The 21,977-nt window shown below is 38.5% G+C and overlaps 2 protein-coding genes across 3 annotated transcripts; both read right to left on the minus strand.

Moving 5' to 3' along the window:
• Positions 1-1,782: 1,782 nt before the first annotated feature.
• Positions 1,783-5,947, minus strand: LOC141623468 (ranBP2-type zinc finger protein At1g67325-like). 2 transcript variants are annotated; one of them, XM_074439576.1, is made up of 9 exons: positions 5,858-5,947; positions 4,567-4,682; positions 4,197-4,458; positions 3,487-3,563; positions 3,275-3,320; positions 3,071-3,180; positions 2,685-2,709; positions 2,456-2,607; positions 1,783-2,129 (listed from the first exon to the last, which is right to left on the minus strand). In XM_074439576.1, exons 2-9 carry the CDS (start codon positions 4,606-4,608, stop codon positions 2,061-2,063), a joined length of 783 nt encoding a protein of 260 aa, XP_074295677.1. In that variant the 5' UTR covers positions 4,609-4,682; positions 5,858-5,947; the 3' UTR covers positions 1,783-2,060. The 2 variants fall into 2 exon arrangements, with proteins under 2 accessions (XP_074295677.1, XP_074295676.1); XM_074439575.1 differs by lacking the exon at positions 1,783-2,129 and having other exon boundaries at positions 2,207-2,607.
• A 3,761-nt stretch (positions 5,948-9,708) lies between these two features.
• Positions 9,709-10,320, minus strand: LOC141617879 (uncharacterized). The gene has a single exon (XM_074435011.1). The coding sequence runs from the start codon at positions 10,318-10,320 to the stop codon at positions 9,709-9,711; it is 612 nt and encodes a 203-aa protein (XP_074291112.1).
• Positions 10,321-21,977: the final 11,657 nt, after the last annotated feature.

The raw sequence follows: 21,977 nt of genomic DNA on the forward strand, positions 1-21,977 counted from the left end.
GCCCCTGGTATGAGGTATCAAGTTCCAACCCAATACCACCCAAGTATGATTCACGATTTCAAACCCATACCCACGCGTAAACCAAACACCCCCTAATATATAGATAGAATAGATAGTTGATAAGTATCGTTTATTGTTTTTTTTTTTAACAGATAACATTCCTATCGATATAACATTCTTATGCAAAACTAACTGGCTATCGTCAAACTTTGCACTTTTGCAGTGATGATATCAATGTATACCTTTTCTCATTCTCGAACAAAGTGAAACGTACAGGCGAGATGCTTTACCTAAGAGTGACCAACCCAGTTTTGCGTAATTCTGAGTGGCACCTTATCATAAAAGTACGTGAGAAACACCAAAATTCGCTTAAGAGGGAGGTCAACCAATTGAGCTCGGCGTTGGTGTCAACATCACCACGAAATTCAGCCCTCCATCGAGGAAGGAGCGAGAGCTCGTTGCTTATTGGAGGACCATGAGATGGGATTGCAACCTAAGTAATAAATATAACCAGTGGTGGAAACATAGGAGCCTCTCGCCCTCCAATCGGCATCACAAAATGGAAGAAGTTGGAGCAGTGTATGAGGAAAAAGTTGAAGACCCACAACAATAGTACCACACAAGTAACATAACAAGTGCATAAGAGCTTCCCCATGAACAAGAGTCGTGGCTTGGACGAACAAAGCTAATTTGTTGACCAATGTAGGCAACATCGACGAAAAAGTTGGAAGACCCACGGCAAGAGTACCACACAAGTAACATAACAAGCGCTTAAAAGATTGCCAATGAACATGAGTTGGGGCTTGGACGAACAAAGCTAATTTATTGACCGTGTAGGCAACATCGGGCCTAGTCATCGACAAGTACTAGAGGCTGCCAACAGCGGCCCTATACTCATACAGGTTGGAATAGAGGTAGAGGGCACTATTAGCGGCAATGAGAACTTTATCTACTTTAATCACAAATAGGACAATGGAGGCCCACTATAACTAGAAACACCATGCATTCTCCTTTTGTCTAGGGTTGACCCATTTTATGTTTTGCGGGTATTGCCGTCTTAAACAGGAATTTGTGTTCCTAATATAGGGTATTTTGGGGCATATCTTTATAAATGTCGATGGTGAAAGAAAAGTTGAGCCAAATGGTGAATATGAGAGAAACACCAAAAAAAAATGTAGAACAAAATTTGCTAAAGTGGATGGGCTTACCACTCATATCAACAAAGTTTGCTTTTGACTAACAAGAGTTAGCTAATTTTCCGCTGACTCAAGAAACTCGATCTTGTTGATGATTGATATACTCTCTAGTGTCTCTAATTATAAATCAATCTCATAATTATATGCCAACAAATGAACCACGTAAGACAACTAAAACCATGGGAGCCCAGACACAGTGAAAGGTAGAGTGACCGCTGAAATATGCAGATGACAAAATGACTGACTTTCAGACACCGATACTGAGCATGCTGAACGACAACTCTGGACCTTCTCAACAACCAAACATCACCTAAAACTCACTGGAACAGTAGACAATTGCAAATCAATAGTGCATGAAGTCCTAGAATACTAAAAACAAAGCGACAAATTCTAATGTGAAGAGGTTCTCTCATATTAAGACCATCATCTAAGAAACCCTTAATTGAGCCATTTTCTAGTACTGTATCAATTAGACGACAACTTTTTAATAAGGGGATGGAGACCCCTTGGTTCAAAACGCATAATGACAGAAAGGCTATTTCGAGCAGACCCTTAATGAAAACTGCATCATGAAATGAATCGATAATCACCTGTGTCACAGTACAGGAAGCATAAAGACTTTATTGAGCCATTTTGATTTACTCCATCATAATCCAAAACCAAATAATAATGAGTCGTTTTCCCTAATTGCAATGAAAAATAACTACTTCAATAACTATAAAATAAAAGAACTCAACATATTGAATCCCCCTCCCTCTTCTCCCAGATCCTATTATAAACTCTTCTCCCCATATTGACCCCCTTCCTTGTTCTTCATCCCAAAGTCACACGTGCAATCACCGACCTCCCGCCACACAAGTCTGGTCACCCATCACTGTCAACCACAGGCAGACCCATACCAGCCATCCATGGACACACCACCACGGCAACAGCCTATTTATAGTTAATAGTTTTTCAAGCTTATAGTTGCAGTTTTTGACACTTATAGTTACAGTTTTTTAATCTTTTAACCACTTGGGTATTATCAGTCGAGTTTCCTGACAAAGTTCTGGAATCCGCATAAAATATTTTTGAATACATTTAGTTTTTGTTTGAGAAATTGTTATTTTGAGCGTTTAGGCACAAATTTTGAACTTTCAAACAAATATTTTGAGCTTTAACCGGTTATACAGTAACACCAGTTTTATAATATTTCTTGTATTGAGTAAAAATATAAAAAAATGACATAAAAGACACAGGAAGTAAATAACACCACATACCTGCCCATTTCCCTCTGTTTCTTGGGAAGGTGATTTTGTTTCCTCAGATGGCTTTTCGGCGCCACAATTCTGCTTATTACATTTAGTTCTAAAAGGAAAGTTTATGTTACCACATTGTTCACACTTCCAGCTGCCATCAGGCATATTTGGTCCTGGAATAGAGAAGGTGTTAGCTCCACTGCAAATCATCCTATACTGAAAGCTGATCATTTCACATATTAACACTTACTTGAATTTCTATCAGATTTTGCAACCTGCAATTGTTCGTAAAAGGAGATAAACAAACACACAAAAAATCAGGTTCTGTCAAGTATTGAAAATAACGTTAAAGAATGACAAGGCCATGAGAGCCAACCAATTGGGGTTTTTTAGTTAGTACCCTTGCTACTCCCTCCGTCCCGTCAATAGCTATCTATTTTTAGGATGTATTAATCAATAGTTATCTAATAAGTCAGTGCTTGCAAATTGACAATCCAAGTGACACAATCCTACATCCTCAGTCCTCACTTGTAAAAAGTTAATTCATTCATTTAATCCAATGACTATTTAGGACGGTCTCACTGTCTTTCACTGATATTATCAACTAATCTTGTAAAATTTGTAAAAATGTGTGACCTGTGATGCAGGCTTAGGTGTGCCACACTTCCTCATGTTACAAACTGTTCTGAAAGAGAAATTAACATTTCCACAACTGGGGCATGCCCAATCATTATCACGTATCAGATCTGCAACGAAGAACACCAATAAAGACAGCTTTGATCACAAAACACACGCTTAGGATTTCAAAAAAGGCAACCATTTGAAAGTAAGGATTCAAACCTTTCTTCTGAGACTTATCATCAGGGAAAAACCCTGGCCTTGGTACCTGCAAAAAATATTACTTTCAGATAAACGACTCGTGCATTTTGCTGCGATACAATTTAACTATTGTTCAATAGCACGTCCATAATTCTCATTAACAACACAACATGAACCATAGTCCACACTCTTAATAACATACCCCAAAATTGTGGGTCAAGACAAAGACATACCATAGCAGGAGGAGCTATATGTGGTAAACTCATACCATAGTGATCCATCATTGGCGGAGGCAAGCCATACATCCCACCTACAAGCAGGCAATATCATCAAAAATCCAGACTCCAGAGCATTGGAAAATAGATTTCCACTTTATGCAAGGACAAAAAATCGGGAGATGTATGAAAAATACATTATACATTATATCTACAACATATTTAAAATATTTGTGAAGTTTCATGTTCCACGTCTACGGTTTTAAAATTTGAGAAGTAAAATATCCAACAGATTAATTATACTGTTATAACTTTGATAGTATATACTATAGATCACTATTTCCTTGTATAAGTGAGCGAGCTCTAATATTTGCACAAAGTCAAACATGACAAACACTAATTATAGAGGAAATATATCATAAGCAGGAGTCAGAAAGCCGAAAAATAGTGGCAAAAAAATAGTTTTGGTTCAAAAACGCAGCATAAAAAATTAAAACAATACTTTCAGAACAGAGACCTAGCCTGAGACATCTACCATACTATTGATTAACAAAAATCCAGCAATTAATTGAAAGAAAAACTGAAGTAGTAAAGAATAACATATAGTAGCTAGCAACACTAGGAGACTCTGAACAACGGATTTAGAGAGCAGAATTTTAAAAACATAACAAAATTTTCCCCTGCCTTGTTTTTCTATTTTTACGTACTCAAAACTCAAAAGGACCCACCAGAATATGGAGGAGGTGGACTAGACATATGCAGTGAAGGGTAAGGACTGCCGCCAGGCATGCGATTTGCGTAATTGTAATGATAAGGTGACCCTCCAGAAAATTGGGCATCATAAGCCGGTATTGGCGACCCGTTGAACATTGAAGACCCGTAGGGTGGCATTCCTAAGTACATTGAAGATGGTGGTGCGACAGAGCCTCCGCCATAAGGACCAGCAGATGAATAAGGCTGATGGGGTTGCATAGATTTTTGAGCCGATTTCTGTTATAAGACAAATTGTAATCATATGAGCACATGCCCCTACTCCGGGGAAAAAAAAGAGAAAATAAATAAAATTAGACTGATGGATCCCAGCACTACACATCTTACCGCATTGTGATCAGCTGGTCTAGGCTGAGTACAGTTACGCATATTGCAAGTTGTTCTAAAAGAGAAATTGACATTGCCACAGCCTGGGCAAGTCCAATCATCTTCCCTACGGCCACCTGTATTGGATAGATAAAGGGAAGTAGAATTATAAACAACTTTTACGACAAGGAAATCTAGTCACATCAGTGCAAATATATAGACAACAAAAGTATAATTTCTTATAAAGTAAACTAAAACTCGAAGGAGGCTTTTACAAACAAATGCAAGACATCCATTACATTGCAGCAGCAGTCCCAAGAGAAACATAAAAAAGGAAAACTAAGAAATGAATATCTCAATCACAAATAGAGGACATAGCCAACTGGATAGGCAATATGAATGGTGACATCAAATTAACAACACGCCCTCATAGGTATATCCCATTTTACTACGAAGGAACTAGTCCTCTTAAATCATAAGAACCACCACCAACTCCATGTGAAACAATCACCATATGTCCAACGCAAACTAAACATTGCTTAGTGAATCATAGAATTACACAACTATGAAAAAAGCATAATGTATATTGGGGGATCCACGATGGAAGTTTCAGAATCCCGAGACGCCGTAAAGCTAAAAGTTTTGTGCATTATTTATTAGAAATAAAACTAAAATATGTAACTTTTGCATATTGATATAGATATAAATATTTCAAGGGACCCTGTTCATAAATTTTTGTAGGTCCATCACTGAGGTCTGAGTAGAAACCCATACCATCAGAAATGTTTGAATGTACATACTACTAACTAGATATCCTTATAGGTTACCAACATTATAACATAGACTATAGAGAAGCAGGATAATCGATCTCTAAATCGCATTTAGATCTCAATTCGATCTTCTGCCAAAACCCTCTCCCTATCACCACTTTACCAAATTTATAAACTGTCATCATTCATGCCCATCAATTGGAATTCACACAGAATATTCAAACAACTCCAACGCCCTTCATCAACCTTTTCATAAAGAACTATGCCCAACTACTGAGAAGTGAAATAGTTCTCTCAAACCATGTCCAACACTCGAGCTACAAAGTTACAACATCCAATTCCGAGTTTTCCGACCAAAGCACAGACAGATCACATTAAAGAGCTAAGTGAACATAGTCAGAATTGACAATTTACAAAAGAAATACACCATGTCATTACATCTATAATGGTCCATAACTGAGTTAAGTAAAATTGTTTCATTGCCTTAGGTTTGGAAAGCAGCGTTAATCCACGACTGACGAAAAAAAGAATAGACGACATACCGTCTGTTCGAGCACGTTTAGCCGTTGAAGGATTCCTGATGTCAACCTGAAACAAGCACAACCCAATTCACACCAACAAAAACAACTCCATCGAAAATACATCATGATTGTTGGAATATAATCCCACAAGTGAGTGTGACCCGACCCGTTTGCATGTTCAAACAATTAACAATTTAATATAAACAAATTGCTATGTTTTTTTTTTTTTTTTTTTTTTTTTTTTTTTTTTTTGTGAAGAGAAGCGGATTACATCCATACTCGAAAGGAAAAACAAAACATAAAGAAATTAAAAGGAAAACGAGACACACACAACTACACTTCAGACACTACCACGGAAACATAGGCACAAAGCGCGGCCAAGCAACACCCCCCATGTCTTGTTGACAGAGATTGAATAATTGGAGCGGCATATTCGTATGGTCCACCCGGCACAACTGCATACTCTGAGAAACACCCAAGTTCGCCATCCAGTCCGCACAACTATTCGCTTCCCGATATATGTGGACAATCCGCACTTGCCATTGATTATCTTCAATAAAGGATTTGCATATCTTCATCAAATGTGCTTGTGCCGATGGGTATGAGTGCTCTGCCTCTCTCACAGAAGCCACCAGTTTCGAATCGGTTTGAATAATGAGATGAGTGATCTTGCGTTTCATGGCTATCATGAGTCCTCGTTTTAGGGCCATTAGCTCAGCTCGAGTAACCGTCGCAATTCCTAATTTTTCAGATAAAGCCTCAATAACAGAACCCATTGCATTTCGAAAAAATCCACCGGCTCCTGCTAGCCCTGGGTTCCCCTTCGACGCCCCATCAATATTCAACGCAACCCAATTATCCGGTGGCGCCACCCATCGAACAAAAATTTCCCGCTGCATTCGCTCCACTGGTTTGCAACAAATTTCCAAAGAATCTTTAGCGTTAATCACTTCCCAGATACGCTGTGTTAGGAATGTGAATAAGCTCGTAGGAATAGCCTCTTCCCTTCCAAAAACACGACAGTTTCTCCAGCGCCATATCCACCATAGAACCACTGTGAAAGTAGTCGCCCATAACCTGAGATCCTCCCTGCCCTTATGAGATAAATTAAACACTATCCATTGTTTTATGTCCATTACTGTCAGAAACTGCTGCTCCTTCACAAATGGGAATAAGTTCCAAATCTTTCTCGCCTCACTACAGTCACGAAGCACATGTAAGGTTGTCTCCTCTCGGTCCACGCATACCCCGCACCATGGCTCATCAGTGAAAGCTCTTCGAGTTCTATTAACATTTGTCATAATTTTATCATGCATTACCAACCAAAGAAACATCCTCATCTTTTGCGGTGCCCATGTCTTCCAAGGGAGCTTCAAACCATTATTCTCCCCGCCACCTACCTCTCCTCTAATAAGGTTCACTGCAGACTTGATCGAGAAGAAACCCGATGACGTTTCTGCCCAATAAATCTGGTCATCACTAGTGTCTCCAGGAATAACCTCATACGAAGCTATCGTTTACAGGACCTCAGGTGCAAGAAACTCAGCAAAGTTCTCCCATTTCCATCCGGTCTGAGTATCCCACATGTCTGCCACAGAGCAATTCTTAATTGAGTCCGGAATGAGACTCGAAGTTAGTTCAATTAGGGGAAGATCTGTCGCCCAACGCTGCTGCCAGAACAGAGTCTCTGTACCGTTACCTAAAATTGATCCCAACCCCTTTTTCGTAGCTTCCATGGCTTCTACAATTCCTTTCCAAGTATTTGAGCTCACTTACTTCGGTTCAAACATCTTCATGTCACACCGGCCTTTACAGTATTTATGTCGAAGTAGACGCGCCCATAACGAGTTAGGCTCCGTGAGCATTCTCCATCCGAGTTTAGCCATGAACGCAACATTAACTTGTCTCATCGAGCGCATGCCTAAACCCCCATTTGCTTTTTCTTTCGTAACAGTGTCCCATGATACTAAACTTAGGCCTCGGGAGTCTTGGTCCCCACCCCACAGAAACCTACGAGCTTTCTTATCGAGATCGTCACAAAGAGCCCGAGGTAACTGCGTCCGCATCGCATAGGTAGGAATAGCTGATAGGGTTGATTGAATAAGAGTTGCCCTTCCTGCTAGAGACAAATTTTTGGACCTCCAGCCGGTTAGTCTCTTATCTACTTTTTGAGCAATATAATCAAAAGTTTCCTTTGTCACTCTCCCATTAATTGTGGGCATTCCTAAATACATTCCCAAGTCCTCTGTTATCTCCATATTAAGCTCACGACCAATGTCTCCCGCAACCAGTTCGTCTACATTTGGCGAGAAAAAAACTTTCGATTTCGCATAACTTACCCGTTGTCCTGATGCTTGACAGAAGATATCTAAGCATTTTTTAATGATCCGAACCTGTTGTACCGATGCCTCTCCAAAAAGGATTATATCGTCTGCAAAAAATAAATGAGAAAGAGTCGGGCCTCCTTTACAAGACGGAAATCCTTTCCAATTGTGTTCTCTGATCTCATTCTCAATCAATTGACTAAGTTTCTCCATACAAATGGTGAATAAATACGGGGATAAAGGGTCTCCTTGACGGATACCCCTTGTTGGAACGAAGGCTTCGGTTCTTTCGCCATTCCACAGTATGCTGAGAGAAGAAATTTTTATGCATTTCATAATGGTATTAACCATTCCATCTGGGAGCTTCATATCAAGCAGAGTGTGTCTAATGAAAGGCCATTCTAATTTATCATAAGCCTTTTCGAGGTCGAGTTTAAGAGCCATGTAACTCTTTCTTCCTCTTTTACTCCTCATAGAATGAAGAACTTCTGGCACAAGAATGACATTGTCAGCAATTTGTCGCTTTGGCACAAAACTCGTTTGGACAGGATTGATGAGAATAGGCAAAACGGGTTTCAGGCGATTCACAATCATTTTAGTAATGATTTTGTAAACCACATTGCATAAACCTATGGGCCTAAACTGAGTGACCAGGTGCGGGTGGTCCACTTTTGGAATTAGAGCAATGAAAGTCTCACCAAGACCGTCTGGGAAAACTCCATCATGAAGTGCGTTGAAAACCAGTTGACATAAACTTGGGGCAACCGTGTCCCATTGTGACTGGTAAAACAAAGCTTGGAATCCGTCAGGTCCAGGAGCCTTGAAAGGCAACATCTGACTCAAAGCTCCTTGGATTTCTGTGATCGTGTAATTTCCGCTAAGCTTCAACTGCTCGTTCTGAGTCAAGGACGGGAAGAGACCCCAAGTCAGTCCCTCAAAATTGCAAGTAGTAACAGGTCCCGCAAAAAGATTCTGAAAATATGAAAGGACCATATTTTTAACCAGCTCCGCATCCCACACCCATTCACCTTGTTCATTTTGTAAACTTTCAATACGATTTTGTTTCCTCATAATGATGGTACTCAGGTGAAACAGACGCGTGTTACGGTCTCCGTCACAAATTAGTTCCATTCTAGACTTCTGAAACCATAACAATTCTTCTTCCCGAAGCACATCAACCAATTGTTTCTTCAGTTTCATTTCAAATTTGAACAAGTAATCTGGTCCTCCCCTGCTCAATTTCATTTGAACGCCCAAAATGCGTCTCTCCAGGCTTCGTTTCCTGGCAAAAATGTTGTGAAAAACATCCTTGTTCCATTTCTGCAGCTTTGACGCAAATTCATGGACAAAAGGAAATAAGGGTTCATTGTTATTCCAATTGTGATTAACGAATTCAGAGAACTTGTTATGATTCATCCAGGCTGCTTGAAATCTGAAAGGCCGTAAAGTTTTGGGAATAGGCGCAAAACCATTTGTGTTCATGAGAATGGGGCAATGGTCAGATTGATTTTGAACCAAATGACGAAGAGACCCCTCCGCATACATGATTCACCATGATGAGTTGCATATCGCTCTGTCTAAACGTGCCCATTTTCTGGTGCTATTTGAGTGTCCTCTCATCCAAGTATGATCAGGCCCCGAGTAGTCTAAGTTCATCCAATTGTTATCTTCCAACCAAGAATTAAACTTGTGGCATCTTCGTCTCATCGTGTTACCATCACCATTTCTTTCATGGAGATATCTCGTATCATTGAAGTCCCCCATTGCCATCCACGGCTTGTCATGAGAGCGAGCAAATGCTTCCAAATCCCTCCACAGCTCCTCTTTCTTTACACTATCTGGCTGCGCATAAATAGCAGAGAAATACCACGGTGTTTCTCCTCTTCTACTAATTTCTACTGTGATGTGTTGGGGGTGGTGGATAATAGGAGTGACAGTAACTAATTCAGCGCGCCAAAACAACCAAATACCACCACTAAATCCCTCAGCTTCGACTCTAGTTTTACCACTGAAATTAATACGATCACAAACACGCTGCGCTGTATCTCCACTGATATGTGGTTCAAGCAACGCCAAAACCTGTGGATCATTAACACGAATTAACTCTTTCAACATAGTGAGAACAGCTGGATTTCCAGCACCTTGAACGTTCCAAGTCATAATACTCACAGCGGGTTTACGACTCATAAAGTTGGGGAATCTATCCATAAAACTAATAGGATGTGAAGGTATCGAGGACAAAAAAGCCTCAGAAAGTCTCATTAGGACTTCCATCTCGCTGGAGATGAGTCCCACTTGTAGAGCTAGCTCCGGAGTGTTCAACATCGGATTTGGTGATATCCTGATGTCCATCATCAAGCTTTTCGCCAATGGAATGGCCGAGATCATTCTCGGTTCCACCATCAGAATTGACCAGGGGATGTACAGAGATGGAGGGACTCTCAGGTGTAAGATGAGGGGGGTCTGGTGCTGGTGGGATGGTGTCAACATTGCGACCAAGAGATATGGCAGCAGGACGATGAGTCCTTTTGTGTGCGTTGTGAGGATTTTGCGGGACAAACTTCTTTTTGAGAATAATATCTTTAGATATGGAAGTTTTATGTGATTTTTTATATAAGGAATTAGAATGGGAATTGTTAGGGAATTTTTTTGGGATTATGGGAATATTAGGGTTAATACTTCCCAAGGGAGTGTGGGAAACTTTGGACGAGGATTTTGGTAAAGAAACCTGAGTTGTAGGTATACTAGGAGTAATCTTTTCCTTGATTATGTTAAAGCCTGAAGGATTTGATTTTGAGGGAATATTAGATTGCTTTTCCATAATTTTAGGAATCCAAATCCTACTTTCCCCTACATTACGATTCTGCAAGATATTACGGCGAGTATTTTGGTTAAGATCACTAATTGATATATCATTCAGAGCTATAGGGCTATCCTCTAACTCTTGCTCTATGACCCGACCCGTTTGTCCTTTATCAACCAGTTCACTTAACACCCGTACCTCAACTAAGGAATTATCCTCCATCATGTTGTTCACGTCACCTTCACCTGTTACCTCATCATCCAAGGCAGCAAATCTCGACCCCATAGCTTGTGCAGGTTTTTTTAAAACCTGAACATTCTGTAAAACAGGGGCATTATCCTCTGTTTTCTTGTCTTTGTCAACCCGAGTCGTTTCGTCTCACGGGTTTTTTTCACATGCATCCATGAACCATACGTCTCCTTAGTCTTCTCTTGAATGACAGGTTCATTACTGTGCCAGTTAGACATGTCCTGCGCTTGCTGAGGACGAATGCCATTATCTCCCTGATCACCCATCTGTTCACTTGGATATAAAGGGCACTTAGTATCCATATGACCCAATTTGCCACATTTATAACAAATAAGTCTTAATCCCTCATACTGGACTATCCAAACCCTGCCATTTAGTCTGAATTTCGAAAGCAGAGGTTTCGATAAATCCACTTCTACACTCATCTTTATAAATTGACCCCTCTCCGCATTAGCCGTGGGTGTGTCAATTCTGATTACTTTTCCAATCTTGCTACCAATCTTTTTAAGGATATCCTCATGATAGTATTCCACAGACAGTTTGGGAATTCGGATCCAAGTAGTTAGGAACCTGATTGGTTCATCCGTCCCAATAAAATTTGGAACCCATTTCCTAATTGTGAGATAATGATCTCCGATCATCCGTGGCCCCTGTGTGAGTACAAAATCATAGTCTTCCCTACATGTAAACCGCGCAACATAGTACGAGCAACCGACATCAGTAAGAATCAGACCTCCTTTAAGGGCCCATTTCTTCTTAATTTGTCGAAGAAGGGAGAAATAATCGATATTTTTGTCAAACATTTTAATAATTAGGGAGTCTTTCCATTGTCGCCTAATCATCATTTTCTCCTCCTTCGTTAAGAGAATGGTGGGGCAAGTAATATCGTTAGCCATTTCTTGGTCTTCAACATCATCATCTGAAACATCATCATAAATGATATTGTTTGTGATGTTAAAACCTGCTTCCCTATTAATGGCGAACGATGGTGACACACCATTGTTCAAAGTGGCCAGATATGAGGGTTTGGGATTGGAGGTTTGGGAAGCAAAACCTCCCAAACTATCCGGCACCATTGATTCCATCGTGTTGACAGACAGAGTACCTGGCGGGTTCTCATCATGCTGATGCATTTTGAATTTCTTAGTTGAGCGGGCATCCGGATCGTTTTCGAGATCTGGAGAAAGAGAAGGGTTTTTTTGAGAGAGCATTAGGGTTTTCAGACATAAATGTTTAATTACTTAATTAACAAATTGCTATGTTTTACATCAATTACCCAATCCGTCTGAATCATTTATTAGTTCTTTGGGAAGCGTATTTTAATCAAAGGTATGATGGTGTCTGATTAAAGGAATCAATACAAAATAGTGAATTGATTAATAGATGAATCATCAATTAAAGCAGCAGTCTTGTAATTCAAAGGAATTCATAAACAAAAGATTAAAGTTCAAGTTTATAAGCTCGCGATTCATGCACAAATAAAGGGGAGAAAAGAGAGAAAAATAGAAAGTGTAACACCGAAATTTTATATTTTGGTATCTATTTATTTTAACAAAAGTCTTAGACATCTACAACTATAAATACAGCTGCAATATCTAGGGTTAGAAAGGGAGCAGATGGATTAGGTCTCAAACGATTGCGCATAGCTTAGTATCTCCTCCATAAGTCAATACCCTATCCTTAGTCCTCCGTAGGTACTTGAGGATGTTTTTAACAGCTATCCAGTGTGTTTCACCTGGATTCTTTTGGTACCGACTCGTCATACTCAATGCATATGCCACGTCTGGACATGTGCATATCATGGCATACATGATTGATCCTATTGCAGATGCATAAGGAACACGACTCATGCGCTCAATTCCTTCAGGCGTCGTGGGTGACTGAGACTTGCTCAACTGCATCCCAGACGTCATTGGAAGGTTCCCCTTCTTGGAGTTGGTCATGCTGAACCTCTCAAAAATCTTATCCAAATAAGACTCCTGACTAAGTGATAACGTCCGTCGTGATCTATCTCGGTAGATACGGATTCCCAATATGCGTTGTGCCTCACCCAGATCTTTCATCTGGAAATGGTTCTTCAACCATCCTTTAACCGAAGATAGGAGAGGAATGTCATTCACAATCAAGAGTATATCATCGACATACAATATCAAGAAAACAATATTGCTCCCACTCGACTTGATATATAAGCATGGTTCCTCGACCGATCGAGTGAAACCATACTCTTTTATCACCTGGTCGAAATGATGATTCCAACTCCGAGAAGCTTGCTTAAGTCCATAAATGGAACGCTTAAGCTTGCATACTTTCTTAGGATGTTCAGGATCTATGAAACCTTCGGGTTGCACCATGTACAACTCTTCCTCCAAATAACCGTTTAAGAAGGCGGTTTTCACATTCATTTGCCAAATTTCATAGTCATGAAAAGCGACAATCGCTAAGATTATCCGAATGGAACGTAGCATGACTACAGGTGCAAAAATTTCATTATAATGCAATCCGTGCACTTGGGTGAAACCTTTTGCCACTAGTCGTGCCTTATAGGTATCTGGTTGCGTCTACAGAATGCTTTATTTTGTAAAGCCATTTGCACTGTAGAGGTTTTACCTTATTAGGTAAATCAACTATATCCCATACGTCATTCTCATACATGAAGTCCATCTCGGATTGCATGGCTTCGAGCCATAGCTTTGAGTCGGAACAGGCCATAGCACCTTTATAGGTAGCGGGTTCATTACTCTCTAGGAGCAAAACGTCATTCTCCTCGACCATACCAATGTATCTGTCCGGAGGATTAGAGACTCTACCCGACCTCCTAGGTTCCTCAGGAATATTAACCGGATCATCAGTTGGAGGAACAACTTCCTCTATCTGTTCCTCGGTTGTTGGTTCTGGAATCTCCGACAGCTCGAAGGTTCGATTACTTGTCTTGTTCTCGAGAAATTCTTTCTCTAAGAACGTCGCACTAGCCGCAACAAAAACTCGATGTTCGGTAGGCGAATAGAAGTAATGACCAAACATTCCTTTTGGATAACCAATAAAGTATGTCTTGACCGATCGCGGGCCGAGCTTATCCTCGTGTCTCCACTTGACATAAGCCTTGCAGCCCCAAACCCGAATAAAGGACAAGTTGGGGACCGTTCCCCTCCACATTTCATATGGAGTCTTGTCGACGACTTTAGTCGGACTTCGGTTAAGTATAAGAGCAAGCGGTGACAAAAAGAGCAAAACCCCATAATGAATCAGGTACTACCGTGTGACTCATCATGGATCGAACCATATCAAGCAAGGTTCGATTTCTCTGTTCGGACACACCATTCAATTGAGGTGTTCCAGGTGGAGTTAACTGTAAAACGATTCCACAGTCTTTAAGGTTGTAATACCCCGTATTTTAATGATGAGTTATGAGAATAGTTTATGTAATTTATTAATTAATTAAAGGCATTTCTAATAATGAATTACAAATAAGACGATAATTAAATAATAAAATAAGTAAAACAAGTCGGGAATTGGGCTTAGCTAATAATTGAGTATTGGACCACGTGACATTAAGTAATTGGACTGAAATTTAGTATAATAAGGTTAGAGTATAATCGGGATTTGCATCGGAAAATAATTATAATATAATATGGAAAGGTAGTAATTATATTATTACTAATAATAATTTAAGGCGATAATAAATTAGTAAAGATAAAATAAGATATGTAATAATAATAATAATAATAATAATAATAATAATAATAATAATAATAATAATAATAATAATAATAATAATAATAATAATAATAATAATAATAATAATAATAATAATAATAATAATAATAATAATAATAATAATAATAATAATAATAATAATAATAATGATAATTATAATTATAATTATAGTAATTTCTATACTAATTAGAATAGGTAAATTAAGATTATTTCCTAATCGACCTCGTATTCTCTAAAGCTTACACTATAAATACCACCTTAAATCTGAGAAATAATTCATTAATTAAAAGAAGGAGCTTTTGGAGACGGAATTAGCAAGCGGTAATTAATAGGTAACAACTTTTAATCTTGTTTTATTTTCTTATACAGCTAAATGTCAGACGATCTTAAGACACTTAGAAACTGACCCAAACCTTGACGGAATGCGACCAAACTTTGGGAGGTGGTACGTGGGGTTGCAAGGGTTGGAATGGGTGTAGTTGTGGTGTCTAGGATGGCCTAGGGTGGCGGTGGCAGGCGGCTAAAGGTGGCTGGTCAGGGGGTTATACGGGTTTGGTTGTGGGTGATTGGAATGGGTAATTGAACCCTTAATTAACCTCGTCTTGACCTGGGTATGGAGGGGTTGTGACGGGGGAAGGTGGTCGGTCCTTTTGGTGGTGGTGGTATGGTGGCAAGTTGCGGTTTGTGGCGGTGGTGGCGAAAACAGGGGAGAAGCTCGTGTTCTGGGCAGGCTGTTTTGAGGGTGTTTTTGGTGGTCGTTGGTGGTCTGGATTGGGGTAGTTTTGGATGATCTTTGTCGAGGGTGGACTGGTGAGTTGGGTGGTGGTTGTAGGCGGCAGCATAGGTGGTGTTAGGTGGTGTTTTGGGACGGGTTTTGTGGGTCTGTCAGGTGAGTGTTGTTGGTGTCGTGGGGAATAGGGCGTGAGTTTCTGGGCTGCTGCTGGTGGTTTGATGGGTGGTGAGTGGGTTTTTGTAAGGGACGTGGTGTAGGGAGGAGGTAGGCATATCGGGTGGTGGCTGTCGTGGTGTGTGGTGTCGGTTTTGAGGGTGTTTATGGGGGGATGGTTGCACACGGGTTACACGGTGTTTAGGGGAGGAGTTTGTTGTTTGTTTTTGTGACGGGTTTTAATTGTATAGTTCGGTTGGTGACTCGGGTTGTATTGAATCGGGTTTTTGGTTATCATAGACCTTTAAATAATTTATATATTAGAAGGTAATAAATTATAATTGATGGAATATAATTAAAGTAGTTGATTTATAATGAAGTTATTTAATTAATTGGTAATTATAAACACTATTACTATTAGGTGACGGTATTGTGAGGAGCTATTTTATTGTATTGCGTAATTGGAGTGCTTGCTTGCCAGGTAGGATAACTACTCAACTCGTTTTCTTTTGTGGGATTGAATGGATGCATAAATTATTATTGTCGGATTATTGTGGTTGTTTATTATTGGATTGGATTATTCGTATTGGCATACTATTTTATCGGTTATCCTCGTCTTGGACCGAGACGCGTTGTGTTTATATTGCGGGATATGAGATTGTTATGAGATTATCCTCAGTCTCGGACTGGGACGACGATGAGTTATGAGATTACCCTCAGTCTCGGACTGGGACGACAATTGTGCTTATCCCCGGGCCAGGAATTGGCGGGACGACGGTGTGGTGGAGCCTCGGTCAAGGACCGGGACGACTAGTGTGGTTATGATGAGAATTGGTAGTGGTATTTATTCCACGTGTTTACATCTGTTAGTTTGTATATTTAATGTTGTGTGATTATCCTACTCAACCATTGGTTGACGTGTTTGCTTCTGTGTCAAAATAAAATTGATGCCTGCTTTAATTGATGGCATCCTGTGGTGAACCATTTAATATTTCCGGTTAAATGGGGAGCAGATTTAAATAACAGGTTTTGAGTTAGCTGGATATGGGGAGCTTGGGCGTGTGAGCTTTCGGACCTGCAGGAGTCTAGATCACAAATGTAGTTATATCACTTATTTAATTTCCGCTGCGAGTTGTATTTATTTTTATATTAAGTTGTAGTTGATTAAGTTGTAATAAACATGTAATCATTAAAGTTTTAATTTAAAGTACTTTGGTGAGTTGGACTTTGTTATTCACTACCTCGGGAAACCGAGATGGTAACAGTCCTATTTATTTGGAAATGTCTAGCTAAAGGCTCCTAAATAAATGGGGGTGTTACAAAGGTGTTGATCAAACTCTTTTGAAATATATTCGCCACCCCGATCTGAACGGAGTGCTTTAACCTTCCTACCCAGTTGGTTTTCAACCTTATTCTGGTATTCCTTGAATTTCTCAAAGGACTCACTTTTATGATTCATTACGTAGACATATCCGTATCTACTCAAATCGTCCGTGAAAGTGATAAAATATCTATAGCCATCTCTAGCGGTAATTGACATAGGTCCACAAACATCCGTATGTATGAGTCCTAATAGGTCACTAGCGCGCATTCCAACACCTTTGAAGGAAATTCGAGTCATTTTGCCAATAAGACATGATTCACACGTGCCATATGTAGAAAAATCGAATGCGGGAATAGTCCCATTATCGACGAGTTTCTTCACGCGCTTTTCATTTATGTGTCCCATTCGACAATGCCATAGATAGGTTTGATCTTTGTCACCAACCTTTAATTTCTTATTATTCACGTGTAATATTTCCGTGGTTTGGTCTAAGATGTAAATTCCATTCATGGAAACTGCTTTGTCATAAATCATTTCATTGAAAGAGAAAATACAGCTATTATCCTTTATAAAAAATGAAAAACCGTCCTTATCGAGTACGGAAACTGAAATAATGTTTTTAGACAAACTGGGTACATAGTAACAGTTATTTAAAAATAACTCAAAACCACTAGGGAGTTGGATTACATATGTTCCCTTCGAGACAGCAGCAACTCTAGCTCCATTCCCAACTCGCAGGTCCACATCACCCTTTCCGAGAGGTGTGATGTTTCTTAGGCCCTGCAAATGATTACACACATGAGAACCACAACCAGTATCAAGTACCTAAGTTCTGAAACTTGCATGGTTAATCTCAATCATATGAATATAAGATGACATACCAACAGAAACGACGCGGCCTGCTTTTATGTACTCACGGTACACGGGACAGTTCCTCCTCCAATGTCCAGTCTTGTGACAACGGTGGCACTTCAATGTCACCGCTCTTGCTCTTTGCCTTGCCCTATGAGCCACTAGTCTCACCAGGCCCACTCTTACCGTTTCCTGGCTTCTTGAACTTTGGCTTACCTACAGTTAGGTCGCCTGGAGCTTTGCCATTACCTTTATTCTTGTTGGAAATCGTGAGAACATCCTGCTTCATGCTCCCACTCAATTTCATATCCTTCTCGGTCTGTACGAGAAGTGAGTGTAGCTCATGAGGACTATTCTTTAAGTCATTCATGTAGTAGTTCGCCCTGAAAAGGGCAAAACCATCATGAAGAGAATGAAGCATTAGGTCAATGACTATGCTCTCACTGATTTTGCAATCAAGTGCCTCCAATTTCTCGACATTCTCAATCATGTTAAGAATGTGTGGGCTAACCGGTTGGCCCTTTTGGAGTTTCGCATCAAAGAAGCGACAGGTATGCTAATAAGTAACGATTCTCGGTGCTTTTGAGAATTCGTTAGTGAGCGTGGTGAAAATCTTGTTTGCACCTTGGGCAATGAAACGTCTCTGCAAATTTGTTTCCATTGCAAAGATGAGTACGTTCTTTATCGCACCCGCTTCCATGACAAAATCACTATAAGCAAGTGACTCGTTAACTCCTGCATTGGGGGCTGGGTTTACCGGTATTGGCTCAGTTAAGTACTTGAGCTTACCGTCAGCAATGGCAGCATTCCGTAGTCGCCTCCCGATCCGTAAAGTTGGACCCATCATTCTTGATCGTGTGGCGATTCATGTTGTCCATAAAAACTTTAAGCCAGGACTCGCGTCCAAGTGTGGCACTCGCAATTGGGATTTCGTTATTTCCAGCCATTTGTTGTAACAGTATTATCAAAATAAACGTATTCTACACTGCGAAAAGAAGAATAAAAATAATAAGCATATGTATCGTTTTGATTTTAAGTCTTAATGCAAAAACTGTTATAAGCGAAGACTCATGCATTTATACAATTGACCTCCCTCAAGAATTATATAAATGATCCCAATTATCTGTAAATTGATAAGCCAACCTTTTGGCTAATTCTACTGTTAGAATTCTTGGTCGATAAATTTCTGTAAATTCTATCTTTAGTCCATCATAATCACGAGAAACTCTTCGGACTATAATGTTGAGATAAACTAAGTCAACACAAACTACTTACCCAACGTAGAAGGGGTTATATTATGCCTACCGACGAAGAAGGGATTCATAGTTGTTTGCCCTTATAAAGACTAATCTCAATTTACGTTTTAGAGGAAGATCTCATCAACTTTATTTTAATTCATTTTAAGTGAACTAATATCTAGCATGCGTGAATGAATAAACTAAGGTGATGGCTTAAACTGTGTGACATCTGTATGTCTATGAAAACTAACATACAATCTATATGAGTCAATTTTGATGCATTTTAGTAGGTGGTTTGGTTTAGGCGGAATATGATGCATAAACTATCATGTGAATGAAAAGCAATAGGAACGAAAACGTAAAAACAATAAAAAGTCCTAGTGTGGCCTATCTATCAAAATGAACATAAATACAACTTTGGAATCCATCCTAGGACCCGAGAAGCTTGTCTTGATGTTCCATCTTGATCCATGTAGCGGGAGTGAGCTCCAATCTCCATCTTTAGTCTTCTCAAAAATTACAATTTAAAAAAAATACATAATAAACCTATTTACATTCTAATTTCAAAACCGTAATAAATAAAGAAAACCAAACGGAGATACGAGATCTCAAATTACATTAAAAATTATGTTTCCATCATTACGAAAACATAATTTGACTAAGGCCACACTAGGTATTACAAATTACAACCGATTGCAAAAATACGTAAATAATTCATTCAACGATTCATTCAACTAAAAAAATGCATCAACTAAAAAAAATTAAACATGCAAGACATAATTCTTTAATTATGTAGATTAATTTATCCAAACCACCTATTTAATTGATCAAATTAAGTGACAATTCCTCAATTGCTCACTATAAATTTAATCTTAATTTACATTAAACTTGTAATATGAATTTAAACAATATTATTTTAAACCTCTTTAAAATAATTAGGTATCTTAATATGTGAACCTTTTCACAACAAATAATCATACATTAAAATTGTATAATTATAATTATTGGCCAAAAATAACAATAAAAAAACAGAAAAAAAAATTTCTTCAAAATTTGCTCTCGGCAAAAACGAAACAGCCCAAAAAAATAAAATTCTTTTCTCGGCTTTTCAGCAAAAACCGAAAAGAAAAATACAAAATTTTTTTTTTATTCTGCCCACGCGCCCCACGTTGAACAGTAACAGAAACCCGAATTTTTTTATTTTATTTTATTCGGCAATCCAGCAAAAACAAAAAAAAAACAGAATCCTTTTTTTATTTTGGCTCGGCAAAACCCTAAAAACAGCCCTCCTTTTTTTTCTTTTGCGGCAAAAATGCCCTAAAACAAAAATAATTTAGATGAAGAAAATGTTTATAGTTGCTATTAGAACAAGATTAGCATATGAATTAATGAAACATGATTAACCGTATATGCCAAAAACTATATAGCAAAAACAAATTTTTATATCATCAACATGACGATTTCCATTTACATTTTAACTTAATCTTCATTAAATCAAACATCTACCAATTCTTCATATAATCATTTTAACTGATTAAAACAACAATATGAAAAATCAAAATGGAAATATAACATCAAAACAAGAACAACAAAAAAACCGGCTGGAGAAAACAAAAATCTTCTCGGCAAAAAAAATTTCAGCCGTGGTTTTTTTTTTTCGATTCAATAACCTCTTGTTTAAATTTATTTTATGAAAATCATCAAAAAATAAAATTCGTGGCCTTGGCTCTGATACCACTTGTGGGAATTATCTGTATGCTTCCCTTTAATTTTAAGGATTATAACGAATTTATAATGATGAATACGAGTCATAAAATAAATTGCATAAACAAAATAGTAGATGAATGACACACCTAAAATATCGCACTAAAAGACGGCCAAATTAACAATTTATATACCACTAAACACACTAATTAGCACTAATTATAAACTAGTAAAATAGCAAGCAAGTGGTCGAACCCAAGAGAAGATGGGTTTTGCAATAGTGAAATTAAAAGAGTAATTAGAACAATTGTGACAACAATACAACAAATATATAAAAAGGGGGGGTTTTGGTTGAGTTTTCAATTGTAACAAAAGCAAGGAAATTCAAACAAGAGTGCAAAGCAAGTAATCAATCAAGAGTTTAAAGATGGAAATTAATCAATATTAAGAGAGACTTAACCCGACCCAAAGTTTGGCACTTTAGTTGACAAAACCCCTCAATCAATCTTTCAATTATATATTATCACCCTATTGTGAAGATAAATCTTCTAAATCTACTTAGTAATGGCCAAATGACAAGGAAATCACACTTAATCAAATAACCCAACTTATCAATTCTACCAAGTAGAAATCACATACATTGGTCAAATTAACAAGAAGATATGAGCACAAGAGATTCAATAGAGGTAATTAGACACAATGAAATCACAATTAATGCCTAATTACAAGTTAATCCTTTACTTGCTAGTTAAGCCAAGAAGAAATCACATTCATTAGCATAATAACAAGGTGTTGCAAAGATGAGATTACAAGGAAATCACACTTAATAATCCCAACAACAATAAATTAAGGAATTTGATTAATTAAGCAACAAGGAAATCACACTTAAATACTCAATATAAACAAGGATTCCAAAATTCAAACAATAAACACAAAAGGATTAACAATGATAATGAAAATTAAGGAAGGATTAAAGGGTCTTACAACCAAAGATTAAGCCTTGAGTCGGATTAAGATAGGAGATTAGTTCTCCATAATTAGATCTAA

Source organism: Silene latifolia, chromosome X (genome assembly GCF_048544455.1).
Source record: "Silene latifolia isolate original U9 population chromosome X, ASM4854445v1, whole genome shotgun sequence".
In the NCBI taxonomy this organism is placed as follows: Eukaryota; Viridiplantae; Streptophyta; class Magnoliopsida; order Caryophyllales; family Caryophyllaceae; genus Silene; species Silene latifolia.

Bases quoted from the DNA above. Each gene is read 5' to 3' on its own strand.
- LOC141623468 (XM_074439575.1), bottom strand. From the start codon at position 4,608: ATGCGTAACTGTACTCAGCCTAGACCAGCTGATCACAATGCG. The intron at 4,459-4,566 runs GTAAGATGTGTA...GTCTTATAACAG, and splicing joins GACCAGCTGATCACAATGCG to AAATCGGCTCAAAAATCTAT. The intron at 3,181-3,274 runs GTTTGAATCCTT...TCTTCGTTGCAG, and splicing joins TGATAAGTCTCAGAAGAAAG to ATCTGATACGTGATAATGAT.
- LOC141617879 (XM_074435011.1), bottom strand. From the start codon at position 10,320: ATGACTTGGAACGTTCAAGGTGCTGGAAATCCAGCTGTTCTCACTATG.